The sequence below is a fragment of the Podarcis vaucheri genome (genome assembly GCF_965113315.1).
Source record: "Podarcis vaucheri genome assembly, chromosome: 5".
NCBI classification, from domain to species: Eukaryota; Metazoa; Chordata; class Lepidosauria; order Squamata; family Lacertidae; genus Podarcis; species Podarcis vaucheri.
Window position 1 is genome coordinate 10,000,138 of NC_138763.1, and position 18,598 is coordinate 10,018,735.

General features: G+C 44.9%; 1 protein-coding gene across 6 annotated transcripts in view; it reads left to right on the forward strand.

Annotated features, from left to right (window-relative positions):
- Positions 1–18,598, forward strand: part of MCF2L2 (MCF.2 cell line derived transforming sequence-like 2) — a 244,322-nt gene that overhangs the window by 82,905 nt on the left and 142,819 nt on the right. For all 6 annotated transcript variants that reach the window (XM_082223915.1, XM_082223920.1, XM_082223916.1 and 3 more), the window contains 8 exons: positions 1,452–1,576; positions 3,052–3,166; positions 4,655–4,774; positions 6,139–6,330; positions 8,506–8,697; positions 9,496–9,673; positions 15,796–15,899; positions 17,184–17,272. In XM_082223915.1, the coding sequence (XP_082080041.1) occupies positions 1,452–1,576; positions 3,052–3,166; positions 4,655–4,774; positions 6,139–6,330; positions 8,506–8,697; positions 9,496–9,673; positions 15,796–15,899; positions 17,184–17,272 (1,115 nt within the window). The remainder of the gene's footprint in view (positions 1–1,451; positions 1,577–3,051; positions 3,167–4,654; positions 4,775–6,138; positions 6,331–8,505; positions 8,698–9,495; positions 9,674–15,795; positions 15,900–17,183; positions 17,273–18,598) is intronic.

Genomic DNA, 18,598 nt, shown 5'->3' on the forward strand with positions numbered 1-18,598 from the left:
AAACAAGCAAAAAAAATCAGTATAAAAGAAGTAAAACATTCTAAAAGCAATTACAATTAAAACACTCCTCCCAGATTGAACCTGGGACCTTTTGTATGTGGTATGCAATTCAGCATTCAGTTCTCCAGTAATCTTTTGCTTTCTTGGATGGCCTCGCAGAAGCTTCTTAAAGTGTTTCCGGATAATTATTGCACCCACTCACTGCTGCTCTTTTTAGCATTGTTAAAAATAATGCAATTAGTCAGTGCCGACACTTCGATCTAAAAACAACTTTTCCCTTTGTACTGTCCTGTAAGGGAAGGGAGAATGGATGTATAGACCTTGCATTAGGCTACACCATTGTTTGCCAACCTGGTACAACTCCCATCACCACATAAAGTCCTGCTGGCAGGGCAGGGCAAGAGTTGGATTGTGACCTAAAATGCATATTATTCATTGACTTAAATGCTCTTGCAAGTTTACTCAAAACACTTACACCAGTGTGAGATGGTAGATTTGCCTGCCTCAGGCATCTCACATGGACCCCTTGATCATATAGTCAGCTTATGGCTATTAATACAGTGTTACAGTCAGTGATGTTTTCTTTTAAGTAGGGAATAATTAGGCTGTCAGACTCAGAACGAAGTATTAATGTCATTAGTCGCTGGACTATGGCACAGCCCAGGGGACCCAACTGATGCCAGAGAGATGGTGACAGCGGTGGGAACAAGCTGTGATGCACCAGGAAGCGAACCCCCCTTGGCTGCAGCCACCTACCGCCATTCTAATTCAAATCCCTTTCCCCAAAGCGAGGAATGTTGCAGTGAGCTGAGCCAGTCAAATGCTACCTTTGGGGAGATGGGGCCAATGAGGGCACTTTCCAGGTCAGGGAGAGCCAATAGCTGGTTTGGGTAGGTGGGTGGATCTTAATAAGGGACACCTAAGGAACATTTTTGAGGGACGTGGGTGGCGCTGTGGGTTAAACCACAGAGCCTAGGACTTGCTGATCAGAAGGTCGGCAGTTCGAATCCCCGTGACGGGGTGAGCTCCCGTTGCTCAGTCCCAGCTCCTGCCAACCTAGCAGTTCGAAAGCACATTAAAATGCAAGTAGATAAATAGGTACCGCTCCGGTGGGAAGGTAAACGGTATTTTCGTGCACTGCTCTGGTGTGCCAGAAGTGGCTTAGTCATGCTGGCCACATGACCTGGAAACTGTACGCTGGCTCCCTCGGCCAATAAAGTGAGATGAGCGCCGCAACCCCAGAGTCGGTCACGACTGGACCTAATGGTCAGGGGTCCCTTTACTTTTACCTTTAAGGAACATTTTGACCTGTGTTCTCAGTGACTTATTAGAAAGGGCAGCAGTCTACAGATCTGGTAGGCCTTAGGTCTAGCCCTAGCAGCTCCTGGTGATATTATGGGATATTCTGATGAAATGAGGACATTTCTTCTTTCCCCCACCTCTCTCAACAGGATGAGCTGAAACTTGCGGTGAAACAAGGGGCCACGCTGCTGACTTGCATCAGAGAACCCGTCACCCGAAGTGCCACCAGCAAACTGAGCCCAGACGAGCTTGAAAACGTGGCAACCGTGGAAAGGTCGGAGAAGAGCTCAGCTTCTAGCCAGCTTTCTGATTAACCAATTGATTGATCATTATATTTGCATGCCGCCTTCCAAAGTTGAAACCGTGCTCAAGGCGGCTTGCAACCATACAGAAAATTACAAATGTAACAGAAGTAGTCATAAACAATAAAAGCATCAAAACGTACACAGCCAAACTGTACCCTTTCCACATAAATCATAAGATGATAAAATAAAGGTACAAACAATTAATATCAATAACAGCAACAACCCCCTCCTAAACAACCCCCCAGCCCAAGAGTCCGTTCAGCAGCCTCAGCTTTTGTAGCTGGAGTCAGTCCGGGCTCTGGCTTCCTAGGCCAGGTGAAAAAGGCCTGCAAAGCAGGGAGCAAGCCTTCAAGGACTCACAGCCAAGATGGTCTCTGGCATCTTCATTAACCTCAGCTTTCGTAGCTGGAGTCAGTCAGGGCCAGTCAGTCAGGGCTTCACCCTCCCAGGCCAGGTGGGGAAAGGCCTGCAAGGCAGCGAGCAGGTCTTCCAGAATTTCACAGCCAAGATGGTCTCCTTGAGACAGAGTGAATTTGTCTTCAGTTTCAATTTGCACTGTCAACAAGTCTGCATGTGTTGTTTCTTAGAGAACATAAGAAGAGCCTGCCAGTGTCCTACCTATAGCATCCTGTCCTCACCGTGGCCAACCAGATGCCCGTGGGAAACCAGCAAGAGAAAGGCATGCCGTTTGTAGTTGGCCCTCTAGTTCTGTCATGTCCACACTGCCTGACAGTGTCTCTCCACGGTTTCAGACAAGGGTCTCTCCTATCTAAACTTGCATATTGCTGAAGATTGTTTTTTTTTAATATAAATATTTTATTAAGTTTTCACAATAAAAAAGCATTCAAGAAAATATGCAAAAACAAAGAAAATACAAAATCACAAAAAACAATACAATACAAAAATACAAACATTGAACACATCAAAAGAAAAAGAAAAAAGAGATGAAAACCCATATAATAACAAAAAAACAAAAATTCCCTCTTTCTTAATTTCTCATCTTCAATTAACTTATTTTCCCGACTTCCTCACGTCTCCCGTTCTTGTATCCCTTTTTAGAAATTAATTCAGCAAATTCATATCCAATTAATTTATCTGTTATTAATCCAATCTTACATTTTACTTTGTTGCTAAAGCCCCTGCGATTCATTTCAACGTCCTCAACATTCAAAAATTTTACAATATTTCTGCAAATAAATTTTAAACTTCTTCCAATCTTCCTCCACCGACTCCTCTCCCGGGTCTCGGATTCTGCCAGTCATTTCCGCCATCTCCATATATTGCTGAAGATTGAACCTGGAAACTTCTGCATGCAAAGCAGAGGTCCAACCTCTGAGCTACTGCTGCTCCCTCATCATCTGGTTCAGCTTGATCTCATTGCTCTGAATTCGAGGGAAGCATTTGCCTACCCAAATCAAATGCCGTTCTCTAATTGCCTCAACAGGTTGCTAGCTCAGCTGGACGAAACAGAGAGAGCCTTTGATCAGTTCTGGTCCAAACACCACCTAAAACTTGAACAGTGCTTGCAGCTCCGACACTTTGAGCAGGATTTCAGAGAGGTATTTTTGATTTATCCCGCACAGTTTTTAGAATGGCTCTCCCTCGCCCCTTTTCCCCCTCCTAGTGAAATATCTGTTGAGGGTGATAAGCATTAATTAATACCACAATAAGGTATAAAAATGCAGCCTCCTTGCAAGTGCCATACATAATGTTCATAACTGAGTTTGGACAGCTCTTTGGAAAGGAAGGTATATTCAGAGTCCCTTGAGCTGAAAGAAATTTTCCCTAAACATTTGCTGTTGGCCCAAGCAGTGGGTTCACCAGTCAGGTTTAGCATACTGTTGTGTGGCGAGTCTTGGTTCCAGTTAATATGTGCCTTGTATGAAATTCACAGACAAAGACACATGGAATCATGGGATTATAGAGCTGGAAGGGACCCCAAGTGTCATCTAGTCCAACCCCCTGCAATGCAGGAATCTTTTGCCCAACATGGGGCTCGAACCCATGACCCCATGGGACATATGTCAAACAATTCACATTACATTGTGGAGGCATAATGCATAGGCAGTGAACCAGATTGTTTATCTCTGCCGCAGTCAGCTGTCTCAGCAGCAAGCCTGGATTTACTCTGCATTTGGAGAAATTTGTAAACTGCTTTGTGGTTTTCTAAAATCAAGTGGTATATAAATTTTGTGAAATAAATAAAAATAAATGTAGAGCTCTGCTCTCTCAAATACCTGCCTAGCTGTTAATATTTTGATGTTATGTTTAATGGTGCTGTTTTAGCATACCCAGATGCTATTTTAATAATTTGGAATTCTGTTTTATCACAATTGTGTTCTTTCATTTTTATTTGCTAACTGAGCCCATAACATGGTTCTTTGCGAGACCATATGGTTATTGTACAGGAAAGCCACCTTCCAAGGGTATATACTTTATTTTATTTTATTTTTAGTTATTAAATTTATATACCACCTTTCATCTGAGGATCACAGCGTGATTTACAGTATAAAAACACAAAAATACATAACATAATAACAAACAAAACAGTAATACCCCCCTCCAGTTTAAAAGGTGTTAGATTGTTTAATCAGCCAAAGGCCTGTTTATAAAGGAATGTTTTTGCCTGGCACCTAATGATATGTAATGAAGGCGCCAGGTGAGCCTCCCTGGGGAAAGCATTCCACAAATGGGGAGCCACCACAGAAAAGGCCCCACAGTTGCCACTCCCCAGACCTCATAAAGAAGGGTCTCAGATGATGATTGCACATACCATATGATGATCCTATATACATCCATCCTAAAATGTGGGGTAGAAACATTTTGTATTGCTTTAAAATGTTTATTTTATACATTACATAGATAGATTTGTGCGATTTGTGGCATGGAAATTGAAGGAACAGGCAAATACATAGTAAACGATTAGCAGAAGAAGTGTCCTATTCCTATGGCCATTTCTAAATGGCCTTGATTATGACCAGGTAACAGCCAGGAAGCTTGTTAATTTGTTCCATCTGTGTTGTTTTTTTGCAAATATTCTTCTATAGGTCAAACTGGCCCTGGACAACCTGATGGAAGTGCAGGCAGGTCTCACAGATATTGGAGACAGTGTCTCCCGCGTGGAGAACATTCTGAAGGAGCGGAAGCAATTAGAAGAGAGAGGACAGGTTTGCCTCCTTTAATTTTGTTTTATAGACCTTATAAAAGCAAAGCAAGCTACAGACCTTATAAGAGCGTATCACGGATATCAGAAACTGTTTGTTTACTTTAGCGTTGTAAAAGTACGGGGCACATTGCAGAGTTTCTCAAGCGAAAAAGAAAAAAAAAAGGATAGGTCCCTGGCACAAAGCACTTACAGTCAGAAACTACAGAGGGGGGGTGTGAGAGGAAGAGACAGGGCAGCAAAGGCTGGTGGCGAGGAAGTGCAGCTAGACTTACCGCATTTTTTGCTCCATAGGGTGCACCGGACCATAAGGTGCACCTAGTTTTTAGGGGGGGGAATCAAGAAAAAATATCTTATCCCCCCTCCAGCCCCAAAGAGCAGCGGAGAGGCTTCTGGGGCTGTCAGGGGAAGCCAGGGTTCGCTGTCTTGGCTTCGTTTTTAGCCGCACGCAACCTCTCCAGCCGGGAGAGGCTACGTACGGCTTTGGCAGAAGCCAAGGCAGTGAGCGGGATCCATCCCGCTCGCTGCCTTGGCTTCCTTTTTAGCCGCGGGGCTGGGGCGGGGGAAGCCCGAGCTTCCCCCGATCCTAGCCCCCAGAACAGGTCTGGGAGCGGCGGCAAGGTTGCGCGCAGCCTTGCCTCCGCTCCCGGAGCTTGCGGGGCTGACGGGGGAAGCCCGGGTCCCCCCCCCCAGTCCCAGGGACCACACATTCGCTCCATAAGATGCACAGACATTTTCCCTTAGTTTTTAAGAGGAAAAAAGTGTGTCTTATGGAGCGAAAAATACGGTAGTTGCAGGACCAGCATCGAGAGCTAGAAAAGTTGGGCACCTGTCGAGAGCCTATATGCAGCAATGCTTCTCTGAATACCAGCTGCTGGAAGCCACAGGAAGGGACGAGAGTGCTCTTGTGTATGGGTCCTGCTTGAGGGTTTCCCGCAAGCATCTAGTTGGCCACACTGAGAACAGGATGCAAGACTAGATGTGCCCCTGGCCCTTCTTCTGTTGTTATCCTTGAGAGTTGCTCGCCTGGAGGCGGTTGGAGGATGGATGGCGGCTAACAGTCCTGTCTTTGGGGACAGGAGGTGGGCAGGTGTGGAGGACGCCCTGGTCCTGAATGGGGTAACTGTGCCCCTGAAGAACCAGGTGCGCAGCCTGGGAGTCATTTTGGACTCACAGCTGTCCATAGAGGTGCAGGTCAATTCTGTGTCCAGGGCAGCTGTCTACCAGCTCCATCTGGTACGCAGGCTAAGACCCAACCTGCCAGCAGGCTGTCTCGCCAGAGTGGTTATCTCCCACTCACCTGAACCTTATATCATAATATCTTAAACCTTTAAAAATGCTTTTCATGTTACATTTTTCTTTACACAGGAGCCATTGGAAAAAGCCCAGTCCTTAGCGCTCCATGGAGACCAGCTGATCCAAAACAACCATTATGCAATTGACTCCATTAGACCAAAGTGTGTTGAACTCAGGCGCATCTGCGATGATTTTGCCAACGAGACCAAGAAAAAATACGATATTTTAGGGAAGTCGCTGGAATTGCACAAACAATTAGATAAGGTAAGAAGTGTGGAACTAGCAGACACAAGGGCAGGGAATGTTGATTTTTCATAGTATTTAACTGAAGATGAACAGATTAACCTGACGGCAGCATGAAACAGGCAAGTGATGCACACCAAAGAGGCAGCCACACAAACAGGAAACACAAACCCACTATGGGAAACCAGCGTGTTTCACGACTTTCCTGGGAGAGAACCATTTCTTTGTGAAATCAGTGGCTTCCTGTTGAAGGCTTCTCTGTACTTTAGCATTCTGGCTGGGAGTTTTTGAAATATGAAGTGCAGGCGTCATATTATGCAGGTGTACTTTGAGTGGGGGAAAGGATTGGTGCCTGTGGCGTTTGCCCTCCTAGGTGTGTGACATCATACTGGGTTCATAGGGAAAGGGTTAACTAATTGTAAAATGATTAACCAATGGGAACCTGGGGGCAGTTAACTGTGTATAAGGTTTAAGCACGGAGGGGATTTTTTTTGGGGGGGGGGAGTTATAGTTAGGGTGGAGAAGACAGATAAGGCTGTGGGTTGGGCTAGTCTGGTGTGAGAGAGTGAGAGAATTTGTTAAGAGGAGTCAGTCAAACAGTTGAGATAATCAGTCAGAAGGTATTAGGAAGGTATAGGCCGGTAAAGAAAAAGTACTGACAGGAATATTATTGGAGAAACCATAAACTTGTTAATGTTTGTAAAATAAACTTGGGGGTTTTTTTGTTCACTTTTAACAACTGCCTGGACTCAGTGTTTTACCAGAGAGTAACTGGTTGGTGGCAGCGGGGAAGCGATCACAGTGGTGGCACAGGGATCAATAGACTGTTAAACGTCTGGGGACCCTGTGTGATCGCCACAGTGCCCATCGCCTATCATACCCATTGCACTTCTCAATGAAGCCTCAGGCCCAGCAAGCATTTTGTTTCCATGCCTACCCACCCCCTCCACCATTATTATGGGATACTTCTTTTTCTTAAAAAAAGATATTTATTAAGTTTTCACAAATTATAAAATCAAACACAATACAAACAAACACACACAAAGACAAACAAATATAATTTTGAATCCTTATTCTCTTAAAACTTACTTCATCGACCTCCTCATACCTCCCCTTTCTGCATTCCAATTTCAAATATTTAGTTCCACAAATCCTCACCCTTAATTTAATCTAATTGTAATCCTTTCTTTTCCTTTAACCTAATCTTTACAGCTGTAATCCGCTTACTTCTATAGCCACAACAGTTTAACACTCATTAATTTTACAATGTCTCTTAAGATAGATCTTGAATTTCTTCCAGTCTTCTTCCGCCGTCTCTTTCCCCTGATCTCGGATTCTGCCAGTCATTTCAGCCAGTCCCATGTAGTCTATCACCTTCATCTGCCATTCTTCCAGAGTGGGTAGATCTTGTGTCTTCCAATACTTTGCGATGAGTATTCTTGCTGCTGTTGTAGCATACATAAAAAAAGTTCTGTCTCTCTTTGGCACCAATTGGCCGACCATGCCCAAGAGAAAGGCCTCTGGTTTCTTGAGGAAAGTACATTTAATATTATGGGATACTTCTTCTCAGTGCTCTTTTTCTAGAAAAAGAGGTGGCGGAACTCACCTTGAACGCCTCTCTTGTTCTCTTTTAATGGGAATAGCGCCCATCTGAGTGGTGCCAGAACTGAGTTCTGGTGATCTCCAGCTGAAAAAAAAGCCTTGCGTGTACTCTTAATTTAAATTTTTTATACCAAGAGTCACTGGCTGTGTACACACCGTACATTTAAAGCAATCCCTTCCCCCACCAAAAAAGAATCCAGGGAATTGTAATTTGCTAAGGGTGCTGGGAATTGTAGCTCTGAGTAAACTACAGTTCCCATGAGTCTTTGGGGAGCAGTGCTTTAAATGTATGGTGTGTATGCAGCCATTGTGTAGAACCAGTGAGTTGGCCCAACATGTAGGTCCTTCTGAGGAATAATGTGTGGAATCTGCAGCACAGCAATGGTGTTGGATTGCCTCCCTGCTGCTCATGTGGGGTAGCCAAAGAGGGCAAAGCTCCTGCACATTTAGTAGTTGCATTGAAGGTATGCACTTATTAAAGGTACAAGAGCTCTCTCCCCTTTTTTCACTGGGCTGCTCTTTGCCCAGACTAGAAAGACTGAAGACTCCTTAACATTAGACGTTTTTAACAGCACACTTTTTCCTCCTTTCAAGGCAAGCCAATGGTGTGAAGCTGGGATCTACCTCTTAGCTTCTCAAGCTGTAGACAAGTGTCAGTCCCAAGAGGGAGCTGAAACGGCACTTTGTGACATCGAGAGATTCCTGGAAACTGCCAAGGACCACCAGCTGTTGACAGCAAAGGAGTTCTACAATCAGTTTGATACGATTCTGACGCCAGAGATCAAGGTAAGGGCACTGGAAGAGCCTGGCTGCTGGATCAGACCAAAGGCCTTCCTGCTTAGGCCAGTATTCTGTTTCCCAGAGTGGCCAGCTAGATGCCTCTGGGAAGCCCACAAGCCGGACATGAGGGCAACAGCACTTTCCCCCCTTGTGATTCTGGCATTCAGAGTCATAGGCTGCCTCCGGCCTGCCAGCATTTTGCAAGAGGGATTCAAGCACATTCCGGAAATTTAGGTTTCCCCCATTAAAGTGGGTTAAAGCTCTCTGGTGCAAGAAAGTCGGAATAGCGAGGGACTGCAGGGGTTCCAGTGTTTATCCAAGTTTGGTTTTCTTGGAGTGAAGGTCAATGTAGACTGTGGAGTCTTTAGGATTATTTACAAACCTGTGCAACCTGAGCATAGGATGGAGGGGTTCACAGTCTAAACACCTCAACAGATCCTTCTTCCCCACTTGCTTTCCAGGGGAGCTGCAAGCCTAGCAAAGAGCAGACCAATAACTATCCATCTCTCACACACAACTCCCACATGCCCAATTCCCCTTGGCATATTGTTCTGTGTCCTAGAAGAGGTGAGAAAAGGCTCATCCATTTGTGTCTATAGCCACAGAGCGGAAGTCTGTGCATATGGTAAATAGTACTTAACTGGCCAGCCAAAGCCATCAGTTTCACAAAGGAACTGGTTTGGTTGCTTTTGTCTTACAGTTTCAAAGCAGGCCTGGAAGGGGTTCGGGGTGTCATCCAGATTGACACACATACACCCTCCCCCAAACCCATAACAATACTCTGCACCTGTCTTCTTCCACCAGAGCAATGCCCAAAGAGTTCTACAAAAGCTGGAAGATGTGCAAGAAATGTTTGACAAGAGGCAAGTGAGCCTGAAGAAGCTGGCAGCCAAGCAGACCCGCCCAGTGCAGCCCGTTGCCCCACATCCCGAGTCGTCACCAAAGCGAGCGTCACCCAAAAGCATCCGGCCAGCCACATTAGGTAAGGCACTGGAAAGATTTAGCCAGGGCTACCCTCTTAGCAGGGACGCGGGTGGCGCTGTGGGTAAAAGCCTCAGCGCCTAGGGCTTGCCGATCGAAAGGTCGGCGGTTCGAATCCCCGCGGCGGGGTGCGCTCCCACTGCTCCGTCCCAGCGCCTGCCAACCTAGCAGTTCGAAAGCACCCCCGGGTGCAAGTAGATAAATAGGTACCGCTTACCAGCGGGAAGGTAAACGGCGTTCCGTGTGCTGCGCTGGCTCGCCAGATGCAGCTTTGTCACGCTGGCCACGTGACCCGGAAGTGTCTCCGGACAGCGCTGGCCCCCGGCCTCTTGAGTGAGATGGGCGCACAAACCCCAGAGTCTGTCAAGACTGGCCCGTTCGGGCAGGGGTACCTTTACCTTTACCTTTTTACCCTCTTAGCATGGCACGACAAAGGGTGGGAAAGAGCCCTGTTGGAAAAAGTTACCTGTGAATTAAGAGTTGCAAGAGAACCAAACAAAAGAAACCAATTCTTTGGAAGATGGTGTGGTTTTATTGAGTATGTAAAGGATGACTCGCACCATTTGAACCCGCACCCAGCGTTCAGAAGTCTGTGGTTGGTTTGATGAAATACATATGATGATCCACCCTCTCCCTACACGCTGTCTCTCTATACCAATGTGTAAACTCAAAACATGACTTTCCATTTTCTGTTTGTTAAGTAATGTTTAAATATGCACCGAACAGTCCCTTTCCCCCGCTCCAATCCTGACCACTCCTTTGTTTATTGCTTATTTTTGTACTGCACATTTTTTAAACAAAATGCCTGATTAAGATTTGTAAGCTACATTGTACGATTATCCCAAATCTTTGCATTTTCTTAAAACCAATAAAAATTGCTTTTAATAATGTTAATAATAACAATAGACATTAGGTGTGGCACAGAATGGGATGTTAAGTGAGCCTTCTGTCCAAGGCTTGAAAGACATGCCTGCTGGCATTTATAACTGATTGATTCCGCCTTTCTCCCGAGTATAGGACCCAAGGCGGCTCGCAGCATAAATTAAAATGGACAGAGCCAAAGTACACATTACAAATTTATATTTGTTGTATGTACTTTGGCTCTGTCCATTTAAATTTATGCTGCGAGCCGTCTTGGGTCCCTACACTCGGGAGAAAGGCAGAATCAATCAAGCCATTTAAAATCATAAGGGGAGGAAAAGTATAGCACCCACCCTCAGGAAACCCTGCCAGAACAGCCAGTTAGTGGCCAAAGACATGTTGGAACAAAGAAGTATTTGCCTGCTGGGGAAAGGATTGTAAAAGAGGAGCTGGCATAACCTGCAGCAACCTTGTTGATGGAGTGTGAGTCTAGATAGAATGGATCCATGCACCGATATGCTGAGGCCATCTTCTGCGCACCCAGTTTGCCCTTCAGCTACATTCACGATGCATGTGGAAGCAATGTCACAACTCCTTTAGCACGCCACAAGCACCGCGCCTGTGCTCAAGTCCATATCCACAGATTTGTGCAGTTCAGCTGCACCAATCAGCTCCCGGAAGCTGACATAGCAGCTTCGCTTTGAAGGGAAACGCAGCTGGAGTCCGTCCAGTCCTTCTAAGCATAATAAAACCCGAAGCGAGTCATATCCCATGTCCAAATATCCGGCTGCCTGTTGGATCCATCATGGCATCCCACATTGTTGGTGGTGTGCAAAAAGGAAAGAAAATCACTTAATGAAAAGCGTCTGGAGCAAAGATGAAAGTAGAGCGAGCCAGGGGGAGATTAGCTGATTCAGGAAATGCTGCAGATGTGAATTCCATCACTGTCTCTTGGGGAAGCCACTAGCTTCTTACAACCTTGAATGTTTATTTTAAAAAATAGAAGTGAGGGAAAGACCTTCTCTTTCTTTTTTGGCTCCCTCTGTATAGGGAAGTTGTAACATATGTCAAAGTTAGGACGGGAGATTGAAACCCTGATCACCAAGGTTTCCTCTTACTCAGGGATGCTTTTATAGTATAAGTGGCCTCACTGGAGATTCCTCTCAAAATCAATAAAAAGAACAAAGCCCCTATCATTCCTGCCTCCAGGAATAGCTATATATTACAGTATAGTTTGTTTATATACTACTTTTTAGCCCAGAGGTTCCCAAAGGGTTGGATAGCATTAATATGTATTTGCCAAAATAAATATACAATAAAAGTACAATATATAAAATACGTCAATCAAAATAATATAAGACAGTGGCTGCATTTTCTGTGGTCAACATCATGAATGACATTATTATGCTAAGTGCCTAACAGAATACAGTCTATACAGCTGCAGTGTTGTGAGTTTTGGTGGAGTTGTCAGGCACTGGCAGAATAATGTGAATGTTCCTTATTGGCCGTGAATGATCTCTAATACACTGGAAATCGAATTCCCCTTTCCTGTCTAAGCAGTAAAAACAGAGATTCACTGAGCCCTCAGAACATGGTTAGTGCCCTGGGATTGGCCCGGTTCAAAGCACTACTGCTCAAACCTTATTTCCATAAACCTTATAACAAATGTTTACAAGAAGTTGGTATGATCATTGCCTCATTGCAGGCTAATGCTGAGAGAAAGAGCAGCTTTCCTACGGCCATGCAATGAGCTCAGTGAGATATGAACCCATAGAGATTTGGGGGTCTGGTTCTTGGCCACGCAACACCATCACTTTCCATTAAGCTGTGCAGATCTGCCAGTTTCATTAAGAGTCCTCATCCTATTGTTGCCTATTCCCGGCAGCAAGTTCTGGGGTTCTCATATGCATCTTAGTTGGCCCCCGTTGAGAACTGAGAGCTGCACTTAGATGGACCTTTGGCCCGACCCACTAGGCTTCTCTTATGATCTCAACTTCTGCAAACTTGGAGATTCGCTATGCTGGCCTTCTTCAACCTGGTGCCTTTCAGATCCTTTGGCTAACGAGTCCCATCACCCCCAGACAGCATTGGAAGGTACCAGGTTGGTGGTGAAGGCTGCTTATGCAATCCTGCTTATCCACCTGGTAATCAGCCAGCAAATGTTACAGCTACCCAATCTCCGACCTAAGAAGTGCAACACCATGTCCACATGATGGTCAGTGGCTACCTTTCCAACGGGATTTACCGTATTTTTCGCTCTATAGGACGCACCGGACAATAGGAGGCACCTTGTTTTAGAGGGGGGAGAACAAGAAAAAAAATCTCCCCCTCTCTGCCCAGCACCCCTTCAGCGAAGCAGCAGGAGGCGCTGCGCAGAGAGGGGGAGAATTTTCCCCTCTTGTTTTCCCCCTCTAAAACAAGGTGCCGTTCAAGGTGCGTTCAGCCGCCTTCAGGCTGCTACCTTGGAAGCCCGGAGAGCGAAAGGGGTCGGTGTGCACCGACCCCTCTCACTCTCCAGGCTTCAGGTTCCTTTCAGCCTGCTCTTTGGGGCTGGCGGGGGGGAGCAGCGGAAAGGTGCGCAGCGGAGAGGCTCCTGCTATAGCCGCGCGTCACCTCTCCAGCCGGGAGAGGGTCGCGGGGCTATGGCTTCTTCGCTCCATAGGACGCACACACATTTCCCCTTCATTTTTGAAGGGGGAAAGGTGTGTCCTATAGAGTGAAAAATACGGTAGTCTGCAGCCCTATTCATGGTTTTTTGTTGTTGTACTTAATGTATCAACCTGGGAAGGTAGTCCATCTAGGAGGAAAACTCTGACCCTAAGTTTCCACTGCCTTTTGTGGCATTTTGTGAAAGGAAATTTCATTAGTGCAAGCAGTTTCTGAGCTCTGGGCGCAGTAGTGCACCTAAGATTTCAGATTAAAACTGCAGAGTGGAAGGAAAGGAGGACTTTTTTCTGCCTCCCCACTTCTGGCTACTTTCTGAAAACTGAAGAAAAGACCCTCCTAAGAATATTAGGGGTGGGCAGGAAAAGGACTAGACCATGTGAAAAATGAACTTAATATTTTAGCTGCAGTTCATTTGTTTTCAGCTTTGTATTCTTGATATAAAAAAGCGTGCCTAGGCATTCCATTGTTGCACCCATAGCGTAGGTTTAAGCTGTCATTTAGCTCCTAGCTTTCATATCTCAGTTTCTAACACTGCTTGTGGGATAAGTTTGGGAGAAGAAAAGACGAAGGAATAAACCAGGCATAAGCAAATTCCGGCCCTCCAGATGTTTGGGACTACAATTCCCATCATCCCTAGCTAACAGGACCAGTGGTCAGGGATGATGGGAAATGTAGTCCCAAACATCTGGAGGGCCGAAGTTTGCCTGTGCCTGGAATAAACCCTACACAAATCCAGAGTGGAGTCCTTAAGATGGTTGGATGAAGCTTTGTACGCCTCATTCTGGCAACTCCTGCAACCAAGCTGTTGCCAAATGTATTGCTCTGCATTCCTTTGGACCTCAGCAGTAAGGCCAAGAGGGAAATCTTGTCTGGGCAGCCCAGGACCTCCATACACACTGCCCAGGCTTGCAGTTTGACGTCACACCCAGAGGCGCACTCCATTTTCTCTCAAGACAGATGGGTGCCAACAACCACCTATGTATCACAATGGTCATAGTCCAGGAGGAACCAACATGGAACCCCCAGAGATGTTGTTGAACTACAGCTCCTATCATCATCTTTTACCCATTGATCGTGCTGGTTGGGGATGATGGACATTGTAGTTGTACAACATATGAAGGATACCACGATAGCTACTCCTGCAATAATCAGATGTTTCAGATAAAAGAATACATATTCCATGCTGTCATGTTGGCACAGGTACAGGGAAGGGGAAACTGGAATGGAAGGGTGGATGATTCACATGCATGCTCTCAGTAGCAGGGTACAAGGACGCACCTGAGTAAGGGAAAGGCGCCATATAAAAACCAAAATGGCCATATTATTTTGATGGGCAACCTTGAGGAAGGCAAACTGGTTTCTTTCTCACCAGCATTACTGGCTGTGAAGGAGGTTTTAATTAAGGGCAACTAGGACCTGTTCTCTCTCTCTCTCTCTCTCCTTCATTCCTTCTATGAACATATTTTATGCTGCCATAAAAGGTTTGCACATTTGAGCTCAAAATACAAAACCTAAACATTCTAAATTGCTCTTCCATTCAGCAAACCCTTCACTTCTAAGGCAGGGCAGTTTCTTCCAACTCCATCTGCAGACCCCTTCACTGTATTCCACCATAACCCACCCCCTAAGGCAGGGGTCTGCAACCCGCGGCTCCGGAGCCGCATGCGGCTCTTTTACATCTTTGCTGCGGCTCCGGGGCGGATACTAGCGAGGGGAGGAGGCGCATTGTGCGCCTCGACACTCCTCACTGTGGCGGGCGCTATACTGGCTGTGACGTCGCATGGGGGCGGTGCATGCGTTAGTCACGCACCGTCCCGACGTCACCTTCCCGCCCGCTGTCAGATCGTGGCTCCGGAGATATATTTGTTTTAAATGTCGCAATGGTTTTGCGGCTCCCAGTTGTTGTTTTTTCTTCGGAAACGGGTCCAAGTGGCTCTTTTTGTCTTAAAGGTTGCAGACCCCTGCCCTAAGGGCTTCCCTGTTTTCAAGGGACAAGTGAAAGGAAGAGCGAACATGAACTCAGTTTTGTGCGCAAATGGGCTCAGATCCAAGTCAAACACTATATAGCTGTGTCCTCTCACCCCTTATCTGTTCAGGAATAACAATAGCTGGTTCATTTTTCTACTCTCATAGTAACTATGTTGTTTCATCCACATGCGGAACAGTTATTTCCCATGTTGTTTCTCTGTGGGTAATTTCAACCTTCCCTGCATCTCATTAATGAGAATGAGCCTCTCATACTTGGTTGGATTGAATGATCATACATGGGTGAACCAATATTTATTTAATGTGTTCCAAAATTACAGCAGCTTCTAAAAAGCTCCATTCTCACCAGCTGGGATGAATGACTGTTCAAATGGCAATATAAAATACAATGTAAGAAATAAAAGCAGCAATCAAATGCAATTAAAAATCAATAGTAATATTTAATCCTGCCCTGCCAGGGACCACCCAAATGAAGTTCACAGATTGCAGATTACAAACCCCTGCTCTGAAGTGACCCAACACTATGGTCTTGGTTTCATGGGGGGGGGGGGACTTTTCTGGTAGTGCTGCATTTTCTGATACTATATGGGGCTTTTTGTCTTATTTCAGCTGCCAACAGGAAATCAGTAGAAATTTCTAGTCCTCCCAAATCCATCTCTGAAGCAGACTTGTCGAAAAAGAAAAGTGTAAAGAAGATGAAAGGTGGAATTAAGGTAGGAAGGTAGTTTTTTACTTTGGGTACGGTCTCCAAACGAGAAAAACCAAGTTACCACCACTATTTTTTGCTTAGTGACTAGCTTTTTGATAAAAAGATTCATGGCAGAGTTTTAACTCTGAAAATGTCCTAAGCTGCTTCCATCTCTCCTTGCCCCCATTCTGACCATTAAAAGATTTTAATTTAAGGGGGCAATTTTTCAATATCACTGTCTCACAGTAAACAAAGAGGCAATAAACACTTAGACCCATAAATTATGAGAGTCTCCTGCTTTGTTTATCAGCTTCATTGTTCTAATCCACATGTTTCCTATCTGTGGCTTCTTCCACAGACTGTTGCTATTTTGCGAGTGGAATTCAGTTGACAAGGTCAATTCTAAAAGGTCGTTAAAAACGTCTCCCAAGTGCCCTAAAATGGCGCTACCGCTCTGCCCCACACAACAGCTGATGAGCGGGAATCACTCACTGCTTCCCTGATCTGCTTCCCTTGTTTGCAAGCGGCTTGAGGCAAGGGAACAGCAGCAAAAAACACAGTCTCTCTGGCTCAAAATAGGACGTGGGAAGGGAGCAGGAACAGGTGAAGAAAGAAAACCTTAGAAAGCAGGAAGTCCGCAGAAATAAATTCCAGGTGGAAAATGAAGAAAAGCTCTAAAACAAGTAACTGTAGAAATTAAAATTCCAAGAAGAAAGTTTCTAAGATCTGTTAAAAAAACAACACTGAATTTATTCAGCACTTAGAATTGGGTAATTTAGCAGCCTATGGGAAGATGGTGACAGGTTTAACCACATCTTTTTAGGCTATAATAAAAACTGCAACAGGGAAGGGTCCATAGCTCAGCCATAGAAAAAAACACTGACCAAGATCAATCTAGTGCAGAAAGGATCAAGAAACAGGTGGTGACTGCTCAAGATCCCAAAGAGCCACTGAGAGTTGTCAGAATAGGAACCAACAGTGTGACTTCATATAAAACTTCCTATGAGCTTACAGATACTAGAAATCTTTTCCACTAGAATTCTTCAGCACGAAAATCATTGTACACACAGCAACAAAAGTGTATTATCAGCATACATATGACTTCTTATTGATCTACATCATGAATAGGACCTGCTACTAAGCAGGAATTTTGTAGCATGTGTGTCTCCAAGATACTGGCTGTTCTGGAGACAGACCACACTAACAAACCACTACTGACAGCTATCTGGCTGTTATTATTATAGAGCAAAGTATTGTAGATGAAAAGAAGCCTTTAGTCAGACATCTCTGCTTTGTGTTCATTTTCCAGATTGAAGTAATGCATGAAGCAAGTCAGGGAGGTTCCAGCAGAGTCTTAGTGATGAGTGAAAGTGAAGAAAATCTTTCCACCAGGAGGAGGTAAGGATGAAACCAATTTCTACCAGAAGAAATAATTGGTTTAAAGAAAATACTTTTTTTGCATCGCAACCCATGTTTTGCTGATATACTGCATTTATATGCCACCTTTCTGCAAAGGCCCCCAAACAGGTGATTTACAATACAACAGACTGAGTTATAACTTAGACCTGCTCTGTCAGCAGACATTTACGACCTTTTAATGAGTATTCACAAACTTTCTTAATGCCTTGAATAACAAGCTTCCGCACTCAAAATAGGGTAACACTGTCTGCCGTTTTCTAGAGTTAAGGCAGGGAGTTGAAAGCACCTGTAGAAGGAGCAAATGAAATGGACTGGATGCATTAGCTACATTTGCTTGTAATGGTACTCCATGGCTCAGTGCTACATAGATGAGCCTGAACAAATTCCTGCATAGTGGTTTTGCTCGTCTTCCCTCATCCTCTCTTGGGAGAGTTAAGTTTCACTTTTACTTAGCATGTAAGAAAATAGTAAAATAATAAAATCTGTCATAAACAAATATGAAATGGTTTTTCAAATGACGTTCCTCTGGTATTTGTGACATTTAGTATTGCACAAAGCACACTGCAAAAACTGATAATCCTCTTGCATGCAAGTAAGGGTGGGAGAGGTTTAATTTTGAAGTTTATCACATCTAGATTTGGTAAATTTTACACATTATTAGTAAAAAACATCACTTTGCCTTTGCGCAGCAGACTGGTAGCTTACACTGTAAAGGTGGTTAATGGTTAATTCCATTTGAGAGATGGAAACCAGATCCTTCTCCCACTACCATTCTGGAGTGCAATTTCCTAAACCAGGAAGTAAGATAATCTCTCACTAAAGGTCAGATTTCTGCAACAGGACCAAGTGAAAGGGCCCAGACATTGTTTTGATATACACTTTCCAGTCTGCTGGAAAGTGTATATCCTGATACGTGAAGACTTTAGGGATGTGCACAATTCAGTGGAAGATTGGAACTTGCCAGGGGGAAAGCAAGCCTTTAAATAGATTGAGTTACTCTATCTATGCCTTTAAACCAGCTTAACTTAAACTGTGTTCCCAACTTGTTGATTATGCTGAATGACCTTAGGATCCCATCATTGCCATACCCCAGGGGTCTGCAACCTTTAAGACAAAAGAGCCACTTGGACCCGTTTCCGAAGGGGAAAAAAACTGGGAGCCGCAAAACCATTGCGACATTTAAAACAAATATATCTCCGGAGCCGCGATCTGACAGCGGGCGGGAAGGCGACGTCGGGACTGTGCGTGACTAACGCACGCACCGCCCCCATGCGACATCACAGCCAGTACAGCACCCGCCACAGT